General features: G+C 41.9%; 1 protein-coding gene across 2 annotated transcripts in view; it reads right to left on the bottom strand.

Moving 5' to 3' along the window:
* The window catches only part of adamts3 (ADAM metallopeptidase with thrombospondin type 1 motif, 3), a 125388-nt gene extending 112546 nt beyond the window's left edge, over positions 1–12842 (bottom strand). The window contains exons 1-3 of one of the 2 annotated variants that reach the window (XM_084024342.1): positions 12334–12842; positions 11943–11964; positions 6538–6959 (exon numbers count right to left, since the gene is read on the bottom strand). In XM_084024342.1, the coding sequence (XP_083880468.1) occupies positions 6538–6959; positions 11943–11964; positions 12334–12393 (504 nt within the window). In that variant the 5' untranslated portion in view covers positions 12394–12842. The remainder of the gene's footprint in view (positions 1–6537; positions 6960–11942; positions 11965–12333) is intronic. The other variant, XM_084024343.1, reaches the window with a different exon arrangement.
* Positions 12843–18606: the final 5764 nt, after the last annotated feature.

Consider the following 18606-nt stretch of genomic DNA (forward strand, 5'->3'; position numbering starts at 1 on the left):
GAGGCTGAATGTGTGACAGTGAAAGTTGATTCAAGTCGAGCTGTAATGAAAACATTTTTAACCCGTTTAGATCACATCCCCGGTCATATTATGCACCTATTTCAAAAGGCAAAAATGAATTTCTTAATTTTCTTTTCTTCTTGGCATGCTTCCTTCAGTGAGGACCAATTTCAACCAATAATATCATGACATCTATCCATCAATCAATAAAAGCAACAGAAGGCTGTGAGGTGATCAAATCAAATTGTTATGATTATATCCTGTTTCACTCAGAACGACGTCATATATGGAAGATAGATGCTCTTGACATGCTTATTCAGCTCAACTTTAAAAACATGCATCTCCCTTCCTTCCGCCTTGAAAGTAGTCTGCCTGTCTATCAGCGCATCAACTCATCCACTACTGAGGTTCTTTCTGTGTTGGATCATAAACACGATTTTACCTGATGAGGGTCATAAATAGTAGTACAAGTGATCGACAGTGTGCAAACTCAAAGCGAGGGTCTAATGATCAAACCTAAGGAAAACCACCTGTCGAGGTTGTTCAGTGTTTAGGATCATTAAAAGGACCCAGGTCAAGCTAGTGAAAAAAAACCATCAGTAAAGTGAGACTGTTCCAACTATAAAGCTAAAGTGTCCTTAATCCTTCACTCTGGTAGTGAGATCAGGTTTTGAAGCAGAAATTCTGAATCACTGCGATACGTCAACGGGCTGACTCTTTGCTTTGCGTCATGTATGAGCGCGACCTCTGACCCCTGACGGGTTTGTTTCTGCCCTGCAAACGAGAGCGAAACGATCCGTGTTTACCCAGAAACCTCTCTCCTGGGTGTCAGTGACATGAAACATGATGGCTGTCTCCCACACAGGCCAGCAGAGATCACCTCTACCCCCGCTCCGCTACTGCTGCTGCCGCCGCCGCTGCAGAGGAAGTATCTAACACATGAGCATTTAGCAGTCAGGCTGCCCGCCCGCCCGCCTGCTGCTGTAAAGACTTCCAGACAGCAGCCTGGCTATAATTAAGAAATAGTAAAACACACACCTAGCGAGGACGAAGGCTACCACTTGAGATCAAAGACCACTGGCCCCTCAACGACAGGCTTTTTCATCAGCAACCGCTGGTTTGGTGAGTGTTTGATCTCCCGTTACGCAGTCCTGCATGCTTTGCATACAGGCTGCAGACAATGTGAGGGGATCTTTTTCAGAAAGGCAGAGCCAAACTGTTTCCAAAAAGAGTTAGGATTCATGACACAGTGCAGCAAACGAGCCGCTTACTACGTGTCCAAAAAAGGGGAATGATCACAATAAAGACAAGGTGCTAATAGTGGCAACACAATTTTGATTGTTGTGTTTTCATTTGGTTTTCACAGATGTTCAACCAAACCGAGCCCATAGGCAGATGATTTTAAACGGGTCAGTAGCCAGATTTTATGTCCATCCAATGATTTTGTTGTCCGCCATAAAAGGGGAGTGATTATCACAGTTTACAATAGATGAAGTCTTCTCCTGATGTTGGCGGCTCACAGGAACACAAATGGCCAGAGTTCCTTGAATGTAAGAAATGAAGAAATGGCTAAACTAGCAGATGGTGGTATTAAGACTCAAACTTCAGACTTTATCTGTATTTTTCTATTATAAAACCTTCTTTTTTCAGATCATATACTGGATGCTATTCGTATAGTATAGTATGCATATCCAAAATGTGTTGTTTTCCTGCTGTCACAGAGCACTGATCATTACAGTTTACAGTAAATGAAGCCTACTTAAGATTATTAACGTGCCAGAGTGCATTTAAATAAGTTTAAAAAACAACAATTGGTCAAACTCAACAGTGTTTGGTGTCAGAATTATTCACTATTGATTGTTTTTGATACGTTTGGTTTTCAAAGATTCCCGATCCAAGAAAAAAGGCTGACTTTCATAATATCTTGTGATGATGACAGATTAGAAAACGTTTCTAATTATAGAAAGTCTTCAAAGTGACATGCAGCCATGACAGTATTTACAAAGCAATACTCTCACATCCTGTTTGGCTCCGAATCTCCTGCGAGGTTTAACTATAAATGTCTTGAAGAGACTAAATCTGCCCAAGTGATGAACTGCTTCCTCCTGCTGCAATCAAAAGGAAACAGCCGAAATCCTGCAGAGGACCGACTTAAAGGTCAGAGTGGCATTATCTTTGTCTTGGAGATTACATTAGGAGTTCACACAGAGACGCTGCAGTCGGTTGCTCCAGGAAGAATGACGCTGTTGAACTGTGTTTAGGTAAGTTTACTGTCAGCGGCTTTGACGTTCAAATATCGCTGCATGATGCGGCGAAAACAGCGATGCACAAACTAAAAAAATAAATAATTAAATACATCAAACCGTGTGAACACATTGTCCCGGGAGTGACCGAGCTCGCTTTTACCAGGCACTTAATAATTCAAGGGCTATTTTCCCATTTCAATAAAACTCTGTTGAATTAAATGACGCGTTAAAGTGATTAAAGGGGAGTAAACGGTCCAGTAAAGAGAAAATAGGAAGCCAAAGGGTTCATTTTCCAAACAGACAGAAACTCATGGCGGCCCCTTTTCTGGCACGGCTGCAAATAATGCTTTGATTTCTTTACTTGCGACTGGATGATGAATTTTCATTCTAACCACTGAAGGCTTGACAAACACATCTTAAGATGAGCTCACACGTGCACCAACGCCGAATTGGACCGGGGGACTTTGCACCCCCCCTACTTCCAGCCCCCTCGCCCGGACCAAACCCGCCTTCATTTTGATCTCAGCGACACACCTGGAGCTTTGGCATCTTCCACAGTGGCGGCGCCATCACAGTGACAATCCCTGTCCACATACAGACAGAAATACAAACACCTGGTAGAGTATTCAACTCGCAGGGTGAAAACATTACCAGTGTTGCTACTAATAATCCCTTTTTTCCAGAGACTTGCACAAGTGGAGTTATGTGCGAGTGACATACTGAGCGCTGATGTCACAGATGGGCCTCAAACTGTCCAGAAATCCTCCCTGCTGTAGGAAAGACAGCATCTAATGAGAATGAATGCTAATTAGCTTCCTGAGGGGATTTCAAGCTTCCGGACAGAACGGGTCCTGAAGGACAGACGGCTTAACATCCGGAGGCCTCAGAATAACTGTACTTTTACTCAAGTAGCGTAATTAAACACAATTCTGAGGTTCTAGGCAGAGAGGGCTGAAATGAGTGGCGGTTTAAAGTGGACGAGTTTGACGAGAATTTAAGTTAGACTGGAAGGTGGAATATATATAGATAGATAGATGGATAGATGGAGAGATGGATAGAGAGAGAGAGAGAGAGCGAGAGAGAGAGATAACATTATAAAGACTCCTTTAATTGCTTCTGCAGAGCTGCCTGTCAGACGTCAGCAGCTTCAAGCAGAATCTCACATCAGAAACGTTGAAATGAAAAGATTCTGAAAGTGAAACTTAAATAGATAGGAATGGATAGGCAGATGCTCTGACTTTAGACACGGTGAAAGAAAAATTGGGTGATATATTGTGACTGCTCCATAAATGATTGCACATACACTTGCATATATATGCACATGTTTATGGTCTCAGAATGACAAGGAATTAGAATTAGAACTACTCGACTGTTTCTTCAGTACATTTCTTAATTTTGATTCATCAACCAGATGATTAGACACAAATTGATGGGGGAAAATGCTATAAAATTGTAAAACACAGAATTTAGAAAAATTGAAACGTAAAACACGGAATTTGGGAAAAAATAAAACGGAATCTAAAAATAATTCAAAAGGATTTCATAGGGCCCTAGAGTCTTCTAATGCAGCTTGAGGTCATCATCACTGACTATGGCTCTGACAGGAAACTTCTTATTTATCACTTTAGTCATCTCTCATTTGAACTGATGGCACAATATTTATTCCTGCCTCCCCACAGAACAGTTTGTACACCTACAGGCATAAAACAAAAGCTTTTTGTACATTTCTGGTGGGTTGCAGATTGAGTTTTTACATTTATTTTTTGATTGTTAGTTTCAGATCCAATTGCAACCAGAGTGGATTTGAATTTTACCATTATGTTCCCAAAATAAAAGGAAAGAGCTTCCAGAATTTAGCAATATATTGTTAATTCTGATATTAAATACAGGCTTTTATGCTGCATTTACTGTAGCTCTTATTAGCTGGGAGTGGCACACTCTGCCTCTATGTTTTTGTATGATTGATTGATTTTCTTGTATGTGTAAAACCACTTTATGAAAGGGTTTGTATGAATTATTGTCATTAATATAGTGAATTACAAAGAGGGTTTGTAGGGGCATAGAAACGTGTTTTCGCTGTGCTGTCAGCAGCTTTGATTTCCATCTGCTGACTGTTAGACATCAGCCTTCACCTGGGAAGAATATGATCATATGATGGTAGATTCATGTTTCATGCATAACCTAAGCTTGTGAATCAACCACTTTCAATTTTCCCAGGAAGTGCAATCAATTTTGGGAAAATAAAGTGGCACTTTAACTCCACGTCTCTCCAAAGTCACCACTTCATCAACGTTTTTTGTGAATAATTTGCATATGAATTCTTGAGTTATGGTCACAGTGACTTTATAGCACTAAATCAGTTTAATTCAATGTATGTTTGACATAAATCAATTTAATCAGTTCCTCCTCGCCAATTTAAAGAAATTTGCTCAAGGACTTCCTGAGAGAGGAGAGAATAAAGTGCACCTTTGACTATCCTCTGAGAATCAAATCCGGAGGACAACACCACACACACACACACACACACACACACACACACACACACACACACACACACACTATCTAAGAAAATGCAGACGGCCAGGCTTTGCATTCATGTATCACAATGATTTTAGGCATAATCCCCGGGGCTCTCACTATCATCACATCCGTGCATCACTCATTGCAGTCAACCTGAAGGACCTGCTTTCACAAGCCCTGCCTCGATATGCAGCAGTGGAGGCTGCACTTAATGTTGCTAACAGGCATGAGCATGCAGTGTAGTTACCTTTCTACAGGCAGCACCGGTGCAGCCTTACAGTCAAGTACGCTTAAATGGCATGGACATTGATGTACAACACACCTGGAGTAGGACATGTCATTAAAAGAAGGCGGTGTTACTTCTTCTTTTTGGTATGAACAGAAATTCCCCTGAAGACTCGTAAAACAATAATCACATTTTCATACTAACAAGTATTTCCTGTACAATCTGATGTGGCTCATGCCTTCATACATGATCATTATATTAGTTACATAAAATGACAACATCAATTATCGCAATAATTTCTGCAACATTATATCATCTAAAAAAGGTAGTTATGACAGACCTACACATTAGTATGCTAAAATGTGCTAATTAGCATTAAACTAAACAGTGACCTTCACTGTAGTTGGTGTTTAGTTATGAGTGTGATTGGTTTTGCAGGTCTTTATTCCAAAAAGTAGTATTGTACAAAAACTGGACAAGTATAATTCAGCCGACAGGGCACATGAATGGTGTGCATCAAATTTGGTATAATTTCAAAATACCAATCTACTCGTGGCAGCAGAGGAAAACACAGGATGTCACCAAAGGAATCATGGAACTGCACATATCCGCACAAAAAACTACGCCAATCCATCTCCTACATAGGGAGATATTTCGCTGGATAAGGGGTTGATATGGCCAGCTGGTGGTGCTATATGAAGAGTCAGGGGTTTACGCCTTAGTCATACTTTAGACCAAAGTAGAGGTCATTGTCATCACTAGAGCTCCGACACTAGTGTGAATAAAAGTACATAAAAGTCGTACTGTTGTGTTCAGTGATACATAAATTCACTTAAATGATAAAGACATGAGGCAACCATCTAACTTTTCCCTGACATTTTTTTTTTCAAGAATCCGTTTTGGGGGCAAAACTATGTGAAGGACACCTTTTTTTATCTGAGGGAATATATTACACTTAGCTGGCTACACACAGCTCCTGTTCGGAGGATAAATTCATTGTCAGTTTTTCTCAGTAGAGCTGCCGTTAATAATATAAAGAAAAATTCATGCCGGCTTCATCTTTTAACTGAGTGTGAATACCCGTCAGCAATCGTGACTTACAGTAAATCCTTTGCAAACCGTTTAAAAAGACTTTGGGCTCAGCGAGTCCCTTCCTCGACCACAAAGATGTCTCGTTGACCTACTGGAAGAGATTTTGGCCCAGGCCATTTCCCAATTACTGTTCAAGTGTTTTATGAGGGGTGACAGGGAGGATAGGACTGCACTTTTTGTGGCGCACAAAGAGAAGCCAATGTTTTATGTTGGGAGAGGTTGTGTGGAAAATCCATTGGGTTTGTGGGTGCAATGGATGGCCACTCACCCGTGACAAACATCTGTTCAAAAAAAGCCTAAAGAATATCTCCAAGAACAATGCGATGACGTAAAGAAAGGCTACACTCAGGAGTTACAGACATCTAAAATCCATTATTGTAGAGTGAAAATGTCAGGGCACTTTGTAATGACGGGGCGGAGGAGTTAGAGACTTTATGGCTGAGAAGGACTTACCAGTCCGTCACAGTTGTTAATGGCAACCGAGGCCCCCGGCACGTCCGTGATGTCGCCAATGAAGGTGCAGTCTGTCTTCAGCAGCTCCCGGTGCAGTATCCTCTCCGTCCCGGTCTGGTTGGCGCCGGCATCGTCACCAGCGCTGCCACTGACATTCCCAAAGCCTTGCACCTCATCGTGCCACTCCACCATCGCCCCCGGCGCCACCAGCCCCGTGTTGGGGCGCAGGCGGAGGTGGAACTCCTTCCCGAAGGCGGAGATGTTGAAGAAGAGTTTCTGTTCAGCGTCGCCGGAGGAAAACACCTCCCTCTTGACGCGCTGCTTGTGCGTGGCGGAGAGCAGGTGAGAAAGGTAGTGTCCGTGCGAGTCGGTGCTGAAGGGAGTGACAAGGCCATATTCCTTCAGACGGCTCCTCAGCTGGCCTGCGGAACGACATGATGACAAGAACACTTTCTTTTATTCGGGGGCCTAAAATTAACAACACAATACTTGACAATGAATGAAGTGAATATCATGTGGAGAGGATGCTACTATCCGAACTAAGAATACACCCATCTAGCATTTTTATTAGGTATCAGCCAATACCGCTGATCGACTGATTAATGTGCTTGATTGGTCTCTGTACTGAAGTGACTGGGGAACATCTTGTGTAACAGATTAAAAACAGATTTCCTCAGACTTCAGGAAGAGCCTGCTGCTCGAGACGTTCCTGCTAATTAATCTTTAAAAAGGGAGCTATTTGGTTTGCGGATCCATCTGTTTTATTACAGTTTTAATGAGGCTCATTCGTTTTCATCGTTAACTAGAGCTGTGCAATCTTCTCCATAGTGAGATCGTCCCACACCTGATGCCATTTTGACTTTTTAACTGAGAAATTACAAGTCCCGGTTAGGTTAACTGATGACTTGTAATTACTTTAAATTGCTCGTAGGTTTATAAGTTAATGTCAATGGTTGTCCAACTCTATGTTTGTCTCTATGTGTCAGTCCTGTGATTGACTGGCCACCTGTCCAGGGAGCACCCTGCATTTGCCTAAATGTCAGCTGGGATTAGCTCCAGCCAATATTACCAGGATCAACTATGATCAATAATGGATGGATGAATGGGGAAATAACACTGGAAAAGGCATCAGCTATTGGTAATCACTCTATCACAGTCCACAGCCTAATAATACTCGTGTTAAAAAGAAAAGAAGCAAATCCTCATTTTTGAGAGGCGAGAACTGTGGAATGATTTCCTGTCAATTGATTATTTCAACAGGAAAAAGGGATTTTCTGAGGCTTTAGTAATAGTATATAGTTTAAAATGAAGACAGTTCACTAACTACGAAAGCATCGGTATTTGAATAATGAATGAAGAGGCTGTGATATCCTTGTGGTGTCATCGTTCTGTACATGACCTTGTTCTCACATCACAGATGGACTGAATTACATCAAAACGGATGCCAATGTCTCTTTTAAGCTATGATGCATTTAGATCTGGAAATGCCTATGAAAGTATGCTGAAGACTTTCTTTGCCTCCTATATTGGATGGCGTTCAAACTCCTCCTGGCATCCTCCGTTCATCCTCAGGCTCTTGTTCATTGGCTAATTTGTGGTCAACTCAATTGTACAAGGAAATCTGTGGTCCTTGCAAACGCTCTCGGTTCAAAAGGAAATCCCAGGAGACTTGCTTTGCTTTTCTGAATGTGTGTAATGGCAGACACATTCAGAAATCTTTGGTTTGGTTTTGGTTGGAAAAAAACATTAATCTTAAAAGCTTGCAATTATCTTGTAGGTTTTGCCTAGGAGACATTTAAACAGGTGTCGATGGTGAAACTCAAATTACACATCTGAGGAAATGTCTGACATTACAAATCACAGTGTGCAGGCTCCAGACACGGGATGTTCAAGAAGAAAAAAAAACATGAAGATATCAAGCAGCCAATTAGATGATAGCGCCGGTACAATGGAGCACGGAACCATGTGGGGCGGTGGAAGTGGTTTCATCACGCTAACTTTGTGAAGTTAGGAAAGATAAGGAGACACACACACAGAACAGCTTTATCTTATTTCCATCGTATCTTTATCTACCAAAGCAAACTGCACGTGTCTGCTTTTGAACAGGAAAAAACATCAAAGTTCTTTTTTATTACAGGGGAAAATACCTCCGTTGCCTCACACAAACTTGACTCTGCTCTGAATACATGAATGCCACGGAGGTAGTGATCTGATCTGATATGTGATGAGCTTTTGCAACATGCGTTGGACTGATGCAAGTTTAGATAGAGCATTACACATATCCCCATAGTTTGCTTTTGTACAGTAGAGCCGGGGGTAAGGGGTCAAAAAGTTATAAAGCCATAAGGAGCAGCTCTGTTCATTAGTGAGTATTTGAAGAAGTGGGGTTTTACTATGTAATCCTCAGGAGGCCCAGGTCTCCTCTCAGGAGCCATTTTTCGTCTTTAGGAGAAGAAAAAACTGCAGATTGTTTCTGTACATTTGCTACTTTATTCAAACCTACAACACAGGATTATCTTTTCTTAAAGCTCATAAAGCTTTGGATTCCAATCAAGCTCATTTATTTAAGTTATAATTGAATTAAGATTTTAATTAAATCAAATAATAACCATTGAATCCGTTTACATTTCGTAAGTATCTGTATCTGGCTGGTTTTATTGGAGTCTGCCAGGGTGAAGCTCTACAGTAGCCGTTGACAATCGGCCACAGTTTTGAGTGGAAGACCAGACAGCATTTATGGTCTACTGGGTTGATTATCCTCAAATGGTCTTCCACTCTAATCCTCCAAAGTGTTATCTCAGAACACGTTGCCCAGTACATCTGGTTGTCTCCATTAAATGCAATGGTTTGTGTCAAAGTGCCTTTTGACAAAATACTTTTCTAGGCAAGACTAGGTTTGTGGGGAAGGTTAACATGGTCCATGGTTACAGACATCCCATCAAAAAATATATATATTGTATTCACTTTCCCTCCCTTTATAATTTTGTTGTATTCTTATTATCATTACTTCGGTTGGTTTTGTTTATCAACAGGATTGTGGACAAACTACTCATTTTCATGAAACTCGATGGGATGGTGTAGCAAGGGCCAAGGAAGAACATTTTGGAGTTGAGTGGATTGGCCTTGGAGGAAGTATGTGCTCTACTAATTATGATCTAGTATTTTCTTTTTGTCTAATATAGATGTAAGTATTGGTTGATTGAAAGGTGGTTTTGCAGAACCAGTTCATTGGAAAGTACAAGAAAGTACAAGTGGCCCTTACTACAAATACAGCCCTTGACATCTGTTCCCTGCCACTGTCAAAGGAGCTTGGTCTATCTTGCATCTGTGCCATTGTTGAACAAGGACACTTCTCTTTAATTGACGCTTCGCTAAGCCCTATAAAGAACTGCTCTCATTGCATGGATGATATCTAATGTTTGGAAAATAACAAAAAGGCATTTCAGAGAGATGCGTCTAACAGAAGGGATATATCCAGGATGTTAAAAATAGATACAGGCTAAAGACAAATACCAACAACGCCGGTACGATACTTAAAAAAACATTCAGTAGCTAGCATAGCATAGAAGTGCTAATGCTAGTTAATGATGTGCTAAAGTACTCTGCTAATGTTAGCTCCACAGGATTTTATGCAAAAACGTAACATTTTAGAAACAGATAAATCTGCACAAACTGAGACAGAATATTATCTCTGCCTTCTTTTGGTGCATTTGCAAGATTCCACCGCCGCCTTACACAGCTGTCAATCACTAGCCATGATATCTCGTCAATTTCCATCAAAGTGTCAAACTAGGCAGCGCTGATCAAGATTCAGTTACTGCGTTGGATATTTCTCACCTCAAATGTTTTCAGTGACACAAGTTTTGAGGTTTTTTGGCTCGAATATTTAAGATTGCATCCGGGTGACAAATTTTCTCTCTCAGGAAAGATGACAATTATTTTAATTTAAATTAACTGTATCTTTAAGATCTCAGTGTATTTTACACGATACTGCAATCAACTGTAAGCACCAAGAGTGATGGAAGCAGCTGTGTTCACTATGAAAATTACATAGTTGTCGTATGTGGATTTAGCGGTTTCAAGCTGCAAAAGGACGCAGCAAAGGTGTAGAGAGCAAGCTGGACTCAGGACCCTGATCCCGCATCCCCTCAACCTGAACGCACGGAAAGTTGCAAGGTTTGCTTGTGCACGTGTCCAAATACCTTCAAACCAAACTATCGAAGTGGCTCGTATTAACCTGATGAATGCCACCTGTTCAGGAGTAGCTGCCTGCTCATGAGGTGTGATAACCGGCCCTAAGGTCACCATATAAGGCTGCTTCCTGTTCAGCTTTATGTGTCTGTAGGTTTTGGAGTAAAAGGAAGAAGTTCACAACTTCAAGACCGGCTACCAGCTGACAAACTTTTGAAAAATGTCATAGTCAGTCAGTGCTTGTGTTGTGAGACCCCCAATAATGAAAGCATTTAAAATTTTAATACAGCTGTCAACATGTCATCAGAGCAGCAGCACTGACTAAAATGAAGAGCGAGTGCTTTGACATGAAGTTGCAAAGAAAAACAATAACAAGCAGTCTAGCTGACATCCCCCTCCCCCTTTCCATTCTACCCGTTCTATCTAATAAAAGGCAAAAAAACCTACAAAATATGCTGATGAAACGTCAAAAAACAAATCATAAACCCGTCCACATTTCTGTGGAGGACGACTATCTGTTCATGACAGAGAAAACTCTTATTATGAGCAGATCGCTGGATGCGACAAAGTTCTTTCAAACCACTTGGGGAACCAAATCTGTTGTTTAAGCGGATCCTGCATGAGCCCTGTTGGCTTTAACTCGTAAAAAGGAGGCAAGGCGGAGGTGGGGCGTTAAAGAGAAACCACACTAAATGGGTGAAATAAGTGCTTTAGGAGGCTGATAATGTCTCTGAGAGGAGCCAACGGTGGCAAGGCTGGGGCCTCGGCCCCCCGGCTGCTGTCATCTCGCTGTGCGAGGGCCCTCGAGGCGCTCGGAAGATAGCGGCGGGTGTAAAAGGATCCTACGTGGACGCTGCTGCAGCTCACTTGTTTCTTAACCTCAGAATGGATAGCAGATGTGCGGGATCCAGAAGTGGAATTCTCTTTCCTGTATAACAAAGCCCTTGAAGCAGTTTGCTCATTGTAACATAAGTGTGCTTGGAGGGCAGTGTTTGTGTGTGTGTGTGTGGTTGTGTGTGTGTGTGGGAATGGTGGGCTGGTAGCAGGGAAGTAAAGAGAGGAGGGGGGAGTGTATCACAGAGCTCCTCACACACACAATCTCCCCTCCCACTTTGATCTCGCTCCACCAAGGTTGTTCTCATGAGTTTCTCTACTTTTTCTACTTTCTCACAACTTCCATGTAACGAGATGAGGAGAGAATAAACCAGACTTACCCTGTCTGTCTACTTCACCAGCCTGTAAGAAGGAGACAAAAAAGGCTCGTTAAAAGCGCCACAAACTAGAAAAAGTCAATCATAATCTGACAGCGTGAGATGTCCGGCAGCAGCAAATTCACTGTAAACTGCTTGCGGAAAAGAAAAAAAGGTAACAAATGTGCCTCTATCTGACATGTTTTACGTAACGGGCTGAACTCACGCGTGTGTGGTGTCAACACACAGAGGACGCAGTGTGCGCATTCACGCAAAAATAATAATAAAAAAAACCTGTTGCTCGTGCGTCGGCCCTCGCGGCTCCTCCGCTCCGAAGCCGCTTTTAGCGTCGCACGAGCGGGGAAACATTTGAGCTACAGTCGGGAGAGTGAGGCGAGGCGGCGCGTACACTTACCTTGTCAGCTGAAGTCAATGCAAATCCTACGAGCAGAAACGCTAGTGACAGGACAGCCATCACGAGTCTCTCTGATAAAGAAATCACTTTATCCCAACGTCAAAGTCAGATAAGGATACAAAAAATAAAAGAAAAAAACCGCGAGCAGCTCATTCAAAAGTTACCAAAGTGGATGTGCAGCCTCTGTTTTAGTTGTACAATAAAAAAAATAAAAAAACATAAGAGTTTCATTAAAGTAGGAGTGAGGCGAGTTGCGACACTTTGTCAGTCAGTGTTATTACTTTTTTTCTGTTTGACTGAAAGTTTCTAGAAAGTTTTTTTTTTTTTTTGGTTTGGTGGAGTTAGTAGGACATCCCCTCTGCCGCCGGCCGGACAGAGCTGCAGTGTGAAGCTCTTGCAACCTGGCACTTGGCTCCCCTGGCTAATAAACGGCAAGACCAACCCTGCGTGACGTCATGCTACCGTCCCCGAGCCTGAAACACATGGAGGGACAGAGGAGGAGGAGGAGGAGGAGAGAGGAGGGAGGAAGGCTTCTCCCCTCACTTCATCCCAGGACAGGAGCCGGCTAAATATACGATAACTTTGTTTCTTTTAACTCCAAATGTAAAATTTATAGACGACTAGTGGAAATGAGCTACTGCTTCAGGCTGTCAGACCGACCACAGAGCCCACACTGCAACTAAGAAGAAGAAATATTATTATTGTTTGTTTAAAAAAACAAACAAACAAAAAACGCTCTATGTTCAACTCTCGCTTCAGTATTGAACGGCTAGCCAAAAATGCTTGTAACAAGATTGTGTCTTTTCTAAATAAACGTCTGGCTTCATAGGAGGTGAGGTTCAGGCAGCAGAACATATAGGTTTACGTTAACTTCACTGACTAACGACTCACACGAAAAGCGTGCAATACATGACTATTGACGATAACGGTTCATGTTATAACTGACGTTACACTTTTTTATTCACTGTTAGTCATTAAAAAGCAGCATTTGTTTACATTCGGTATCACTCATTCTGTAGGCTACCATCAGTAGCTAGCGTAGCATAGAACAGTGGCGCCGCCAGGATTCAATTTCAATGTACGCACAGAAACGGCAAATACAACAACAAATGGAAAAATACTTTTTTAAGACAAAATCTAATGTTTTCAGTATCAGTGAAATCAGTAGCGTATATCATGGTGATAGGCCCCGGTGCAAATATTTTTTTTTGTGCCCTCCATCCCCGCCCTAAACACAAGTGCACGCTTGTGAGCACTCCACGCACGCACACACACGCTTGGACACACACGCACAGTACGGTATGATAACTCTCCCGGCCCGGGGAGAGAGACATGCATTGGCTCGGCCCACAGTGCTCAGCAGCAGAGAGGTGACGAGACTAGAGCCGAGCTATATTGTGTAGTGGAGAGGGGCCAACACACGCTATGCGCAATTGCGCACACACGCGCGATCGTCTCAAATGCGGCTGCGTCTCTCCAGGTCACTGTGTGAGAGAAAGAAAAGCTCTGACTTGCTTGGGCAGACGTTCTTTGGTGTCACCCGCTGATTTGCATAATTTAAATATCTAGCCCGCTGATTTTTTTTTCTTCACCTTCAAAAAAAGTACGCACAGTGCGTACAGGATTCCGGCTGGCGGCGCCACTGCAGTGCTAAGGCTAGTTAATTCGGTGCTAACGTACTCTGCTAATGTTAGCTCCACCGTATTTTATGTTGAAACGTAGCGCTGTACTTGCAAGAGAGCCTAAGGAGCAGACTTGAATAGTTGAAGTTGGAGCTGGCCGACGCTACGCTATGATTGGCCAGTCTGCGTTCGAGGGGCAGGACATAGCGACCCTTGACCCCATAGCTTGTACTTTACTTACTGCTACTTTATGCTTCTATCCCACAACAATTCAGAGGGAAAAATTTTACTTTTTAATCCACTCCACTTTATTTGATATCTTTAGTTACTTTGAAATGAATAAATCCAATTATAATATCACAGCAATTGACATAAAATATAAACACTTGATATAATTATACAAAGAAGGCAACAAGTACTATCCAATCAGAGGCAGAGTCATTCCGTGAGCAAACCAAACTGCATTTGGCATGTGGATGAGAGGGCACTTCAACATTCTCAACCTTATGCAGTGCACACTTGTTGCTAGTGTGCCATTGGCTAAGCATGCGTTGCCTAACCCTGCTCTATGAAATACACACACATTTCTATTAAATTATTTTGATTTTGGAAGAAATGGCATGTTTTTGTTCGATAGAAGCTGCTTTGTTTTCATCAGAGGTGCCTTTTGTTTTTCTGATGTAGCCAATTGCAAGACTTAAAATGTTCCAGCAGAAGAAAACATTTCCAATGAACGGCGTGTGAGAGCAGCAGAGTTCCTCTCCCAGCAGACTGGAAAGCTCCAGAGGATGAGAGCTGCATGTAACAGACCAGTTAGGGGGGCGTAGCAGTGGCTTGCAAAGATATGAATTCTAAGCCGCCTCATTACTGACTGCACACCATCCACTCTCTCTCACTCTAGTTCCATGTCAAGCCTCTCTGTGGCAGACATGCCATCATTTCACGAGAGTGGCTCAGTGGGAGCGTGAACATGAATACAGAATAGCGGGGACACCTGCGACCCGACTGGCAGCGAGATCTGTACAACGGGATGGAATGTGATTCACATAAATATCTCCCAAGCAGGCAAATCAATAGTTCAAGCCCACACTTTAAGGAATATTGATGAGGTTCCCCCCAAAAAATGCACTTCTATGTTGTTACCTATCGTACGTTGATCATAGCACTGTTGTACTTAAGGTATCCTTGCTGAACAGCTACTACTTTACTCAGACGAGGATCTAACACTTGTTCCTATTTTAAGCTCTTACTTTATCGGCAATCATATGTTGCTGTTTCTTTGTTTTGACAAATGTACTTATTGTGAGTCGCTTTGGACAAAAGTGTCTGCTAAATGCCCTAAATGTAAATGTAAATTTACATGACTCCCCTGACGTGACTCCGATCCACAAATGCGTTTTTTCAAAGAGGAGGTTGTCTGTAGCCAATCAGATGTCTCCCTCCTTTACAGCCAATCACGTGAGTGTCTCCCCCAAAAGTCTAAAACACAACTCCGCCCGCACCGGTTCATCTTCCCCAGAATGAGGGAATACATTACTTCCATAAAATGCTTCTTTATAAAAGAAAAATAGATATCTATATAACTGTATACCTAATCTATACAGCATAAAGACAGGGAGCACAGGAAGAAGTGATTGGCTGTAAAGGAGGGAGACATCTGATTGGCTACAGACAACCTCCTCTTAGAAAAAACGCATTTGTGGATCAGAGTCACGTCAGGGGAGTCTCAAAAGTTTCACACACAAATGCAGGGAGGTTTACAAATTAAAAGCACTTTGTAAATAAAGGTCCAACAGTTCATATATGAATGTAACAAGCCCCAAATGCGTATTTGATGAAGATTGCAAATACTTTAACATTCATGTATTTGTGATTTTTTTTTAGATTTGTGTGTGCATTGGAAATATGTTTATGAATCTTGTTTTTTATATGTGAATATTTTTTACTTACATATGAAATGAAACATATTTGTGTGTGCATTGAAAATGTATTTGTGTTTTGAGTCACATGTATATACAAATCCCCAAATACATTTGTAAATCTTTTTTGTGCATTTGTGAATTTCTGTGTGCATTTGTGAATTATGAGACTGTTCTAGCTCCATAACATCAACTCCACCTGCACCGACCCAACTGACCATGAGTCTGAGGGGAAAGGCGGTATTGACCCTTCAGGAGAGAAAGTACAAGTACACGTTATATAGAAATACTGCTCGTTATCACAACACTTTCATCTTTGACCTCTGCACTTCTTGTCGATGCTCGAGTCTGTTGTAAAGCTGGATTTCTAAAACTAAAGCACCTGGACAGAGTTGACCTCCACTCAAACACATCTCTGCTATTTTTCAACATGGAAAGAGAGCTTCAGTTGTTCTACTGATGTGTGATTTTGACAAGAGGTGCTTTTGTTCAAAGGTGAGAGGTTTCGCTCAAAGGCACCAGGGTTAATGGTGGGAAACATGAAAGCAGATCAAACCGACAACAGTTCTGCAGATGATGATCAGGGTGTTTTATGTTTAAACTAAAGGAGCCGAGAAAAGACAAGAGAATCAAAATGATGTGATTTCTATCATCTAACTAGACCTCATTATACATTCGTCTTTTACACTGAAAAACTTTGATTTTCCTGAAAACAGGAGCAGCTTCATAGATGGGAGAAGATGTAAGAATTACACACCAGCACGTTGCCATACTGGTGCATAGCAAGTTCATCATTTTACTATCCAGAGGAAAACAGACTAAACATTTTGTCTTGTAAACGGTCAAGAGATGACTGAAGCTAACAATTATTTATTTGTCCAGAAAATTATGAACAATGTTTCGCAAAGGTCAAGATGTATTTCTCAAATGCTGTTTTGTTTGGAATCAGAGACGGTTTTTTTCTTTAAAAAAAGTGATTACTCGATTAATTTAATAGTTGACACTTAATTAATTAATCGATTGGCCTCCCGCTGAGATCTGAGCGGCTCCATCAAGTCCTAATACATACATGTATACTGTTACAAGAGATGACACTTGGACTTGAGTGTGACTCACGGCTGACACACACAATCATGTATGTTCATTTCATTATGACACCTCGATGACCAAAGATCTTCATGAGAATCTAAATGAATTTAAGTCACAAACTTTGCTTTGATGAACAAATAATGAATCATATATTCAAGAAATGAATAGACGATGAATAGACGATGAATAATTGTTCGTTGCAGCCCTGATTTTGCTTACTTGTCATCTCCTGACAGTCAGAGCCAATATTTCCAACTGAAAAACGTTGTCAGTTCTCCTGAAAATCTGACTTGACTTAAGACTTCACATTCAGGGGAAACATGACATGTAAAATCACAGAAGCATGAAATGACTCCACAAACGCCTCTGCAACGTAAGGAGGATGAACACAGCTTTAAAGGAACAGTGTGCAGCGTTTAAGCTTCTGGCAGAAATGGATTACGAGGACTCAGTTCTGTTTCTGGTCCACTTCAGATCTGGTGTGGCCTTATTTCTTTTCAGTTCAACCACATGTTCAGGGTCTCTCCTACACAGAGCACCATGCTTTTTCTCATTCATTCCCTCTATGGACCACAATGTGGATTGACGACTGTAGTGTAAATGCATATTTCTTTTACAGAACATAGTCCAATAATGATCTGTGGCAGATCAAACTGGCATCCCTGACGGCAAGACGAGAGGGTCAAAATACAATGGCAGAGGGCAAGCTGAACCTTGAGCGCATGGTGCAAAGGTTAAGCCAACGTGGACTTGAAGTGAACCCTCAGACCACCCCCTGATTCCGGTTCCTTTCAGAGGCTCTGAGTTTTTTTGGAGTGTTCACAATAAAATGTGTTCGTTTGTAAGGCTGAAAGGTAACCAAGTGTCAAAATGTCTTAATATTATTGATTCTGTGAACCGTTTTGCTACCTTGGAATTCAGTTCAATTCAATTTTACAGAGGGCTTTACAATCTGTAGGGAACAAGACATCCTCCGTCCCGGGACCCTCCATCGGATAAAGAATAAACTCTCCCCAAAAACTTTAACATGTAAAAAAGAAAAGAAAGTTCAGGAAGAGCAAGTGAGGAGGGAACCCTCTCCCAGGGTGGACAGACGTGTAACAGATGTGTACAGAATGAAAAATATTGACTACATAGTCAGCCCATGAATTAGCCGTTTATCTCAGCACTCCCTTTTCACGGAATCAGCCGCCGTTTCTACAGGAGCCCAGAATGGACAAACCAAACACCGGCTCTAGATAGGGCCGTTTAGGTTTTGGCGTCGGGCCACCGTAGTTCTCACACTTGGCACACAGAAGAAGTTTCAGTTGGACGCAGTGAACAACCTCACCACTAGATGCCACCAAATCCTAAACACCTCTATTTGACTTACTCGCAGCTCATTTCAACTTAAATTAAAATGACTGGTATAATAAATAGATGTCTAGAAACAGTGACAGTTTTCCAATGCTGAACCTGATAGTCCCGGCAGATGTTTTATTGACACGATTCACCTGTTCACTGGAGATGAACCAACACAAGGAAATCCAATCAAATTCGCTCGGAAGCTTTTCCCATGTGTTTCGTATAGCGAGAGAATGGACTGCCACATTGATGGAGCCCCGAGACGCTCTGCGAGTCTGCAGCATCACATATGGAAGACA

This window comes from Eutrigla gurnardus (genome assembly GCF_963514095.1).
Source record: "Eutrigla gurnardus genome assembly, chromosome: 13".
Classification (NCBI taxonomy): domain Eukaryota; kingdom Metazoa; phylum Chordata; class Actinopteri; order Perciformes; family Triglidae; genus Eutrigla; species Eutrigla gurnardus.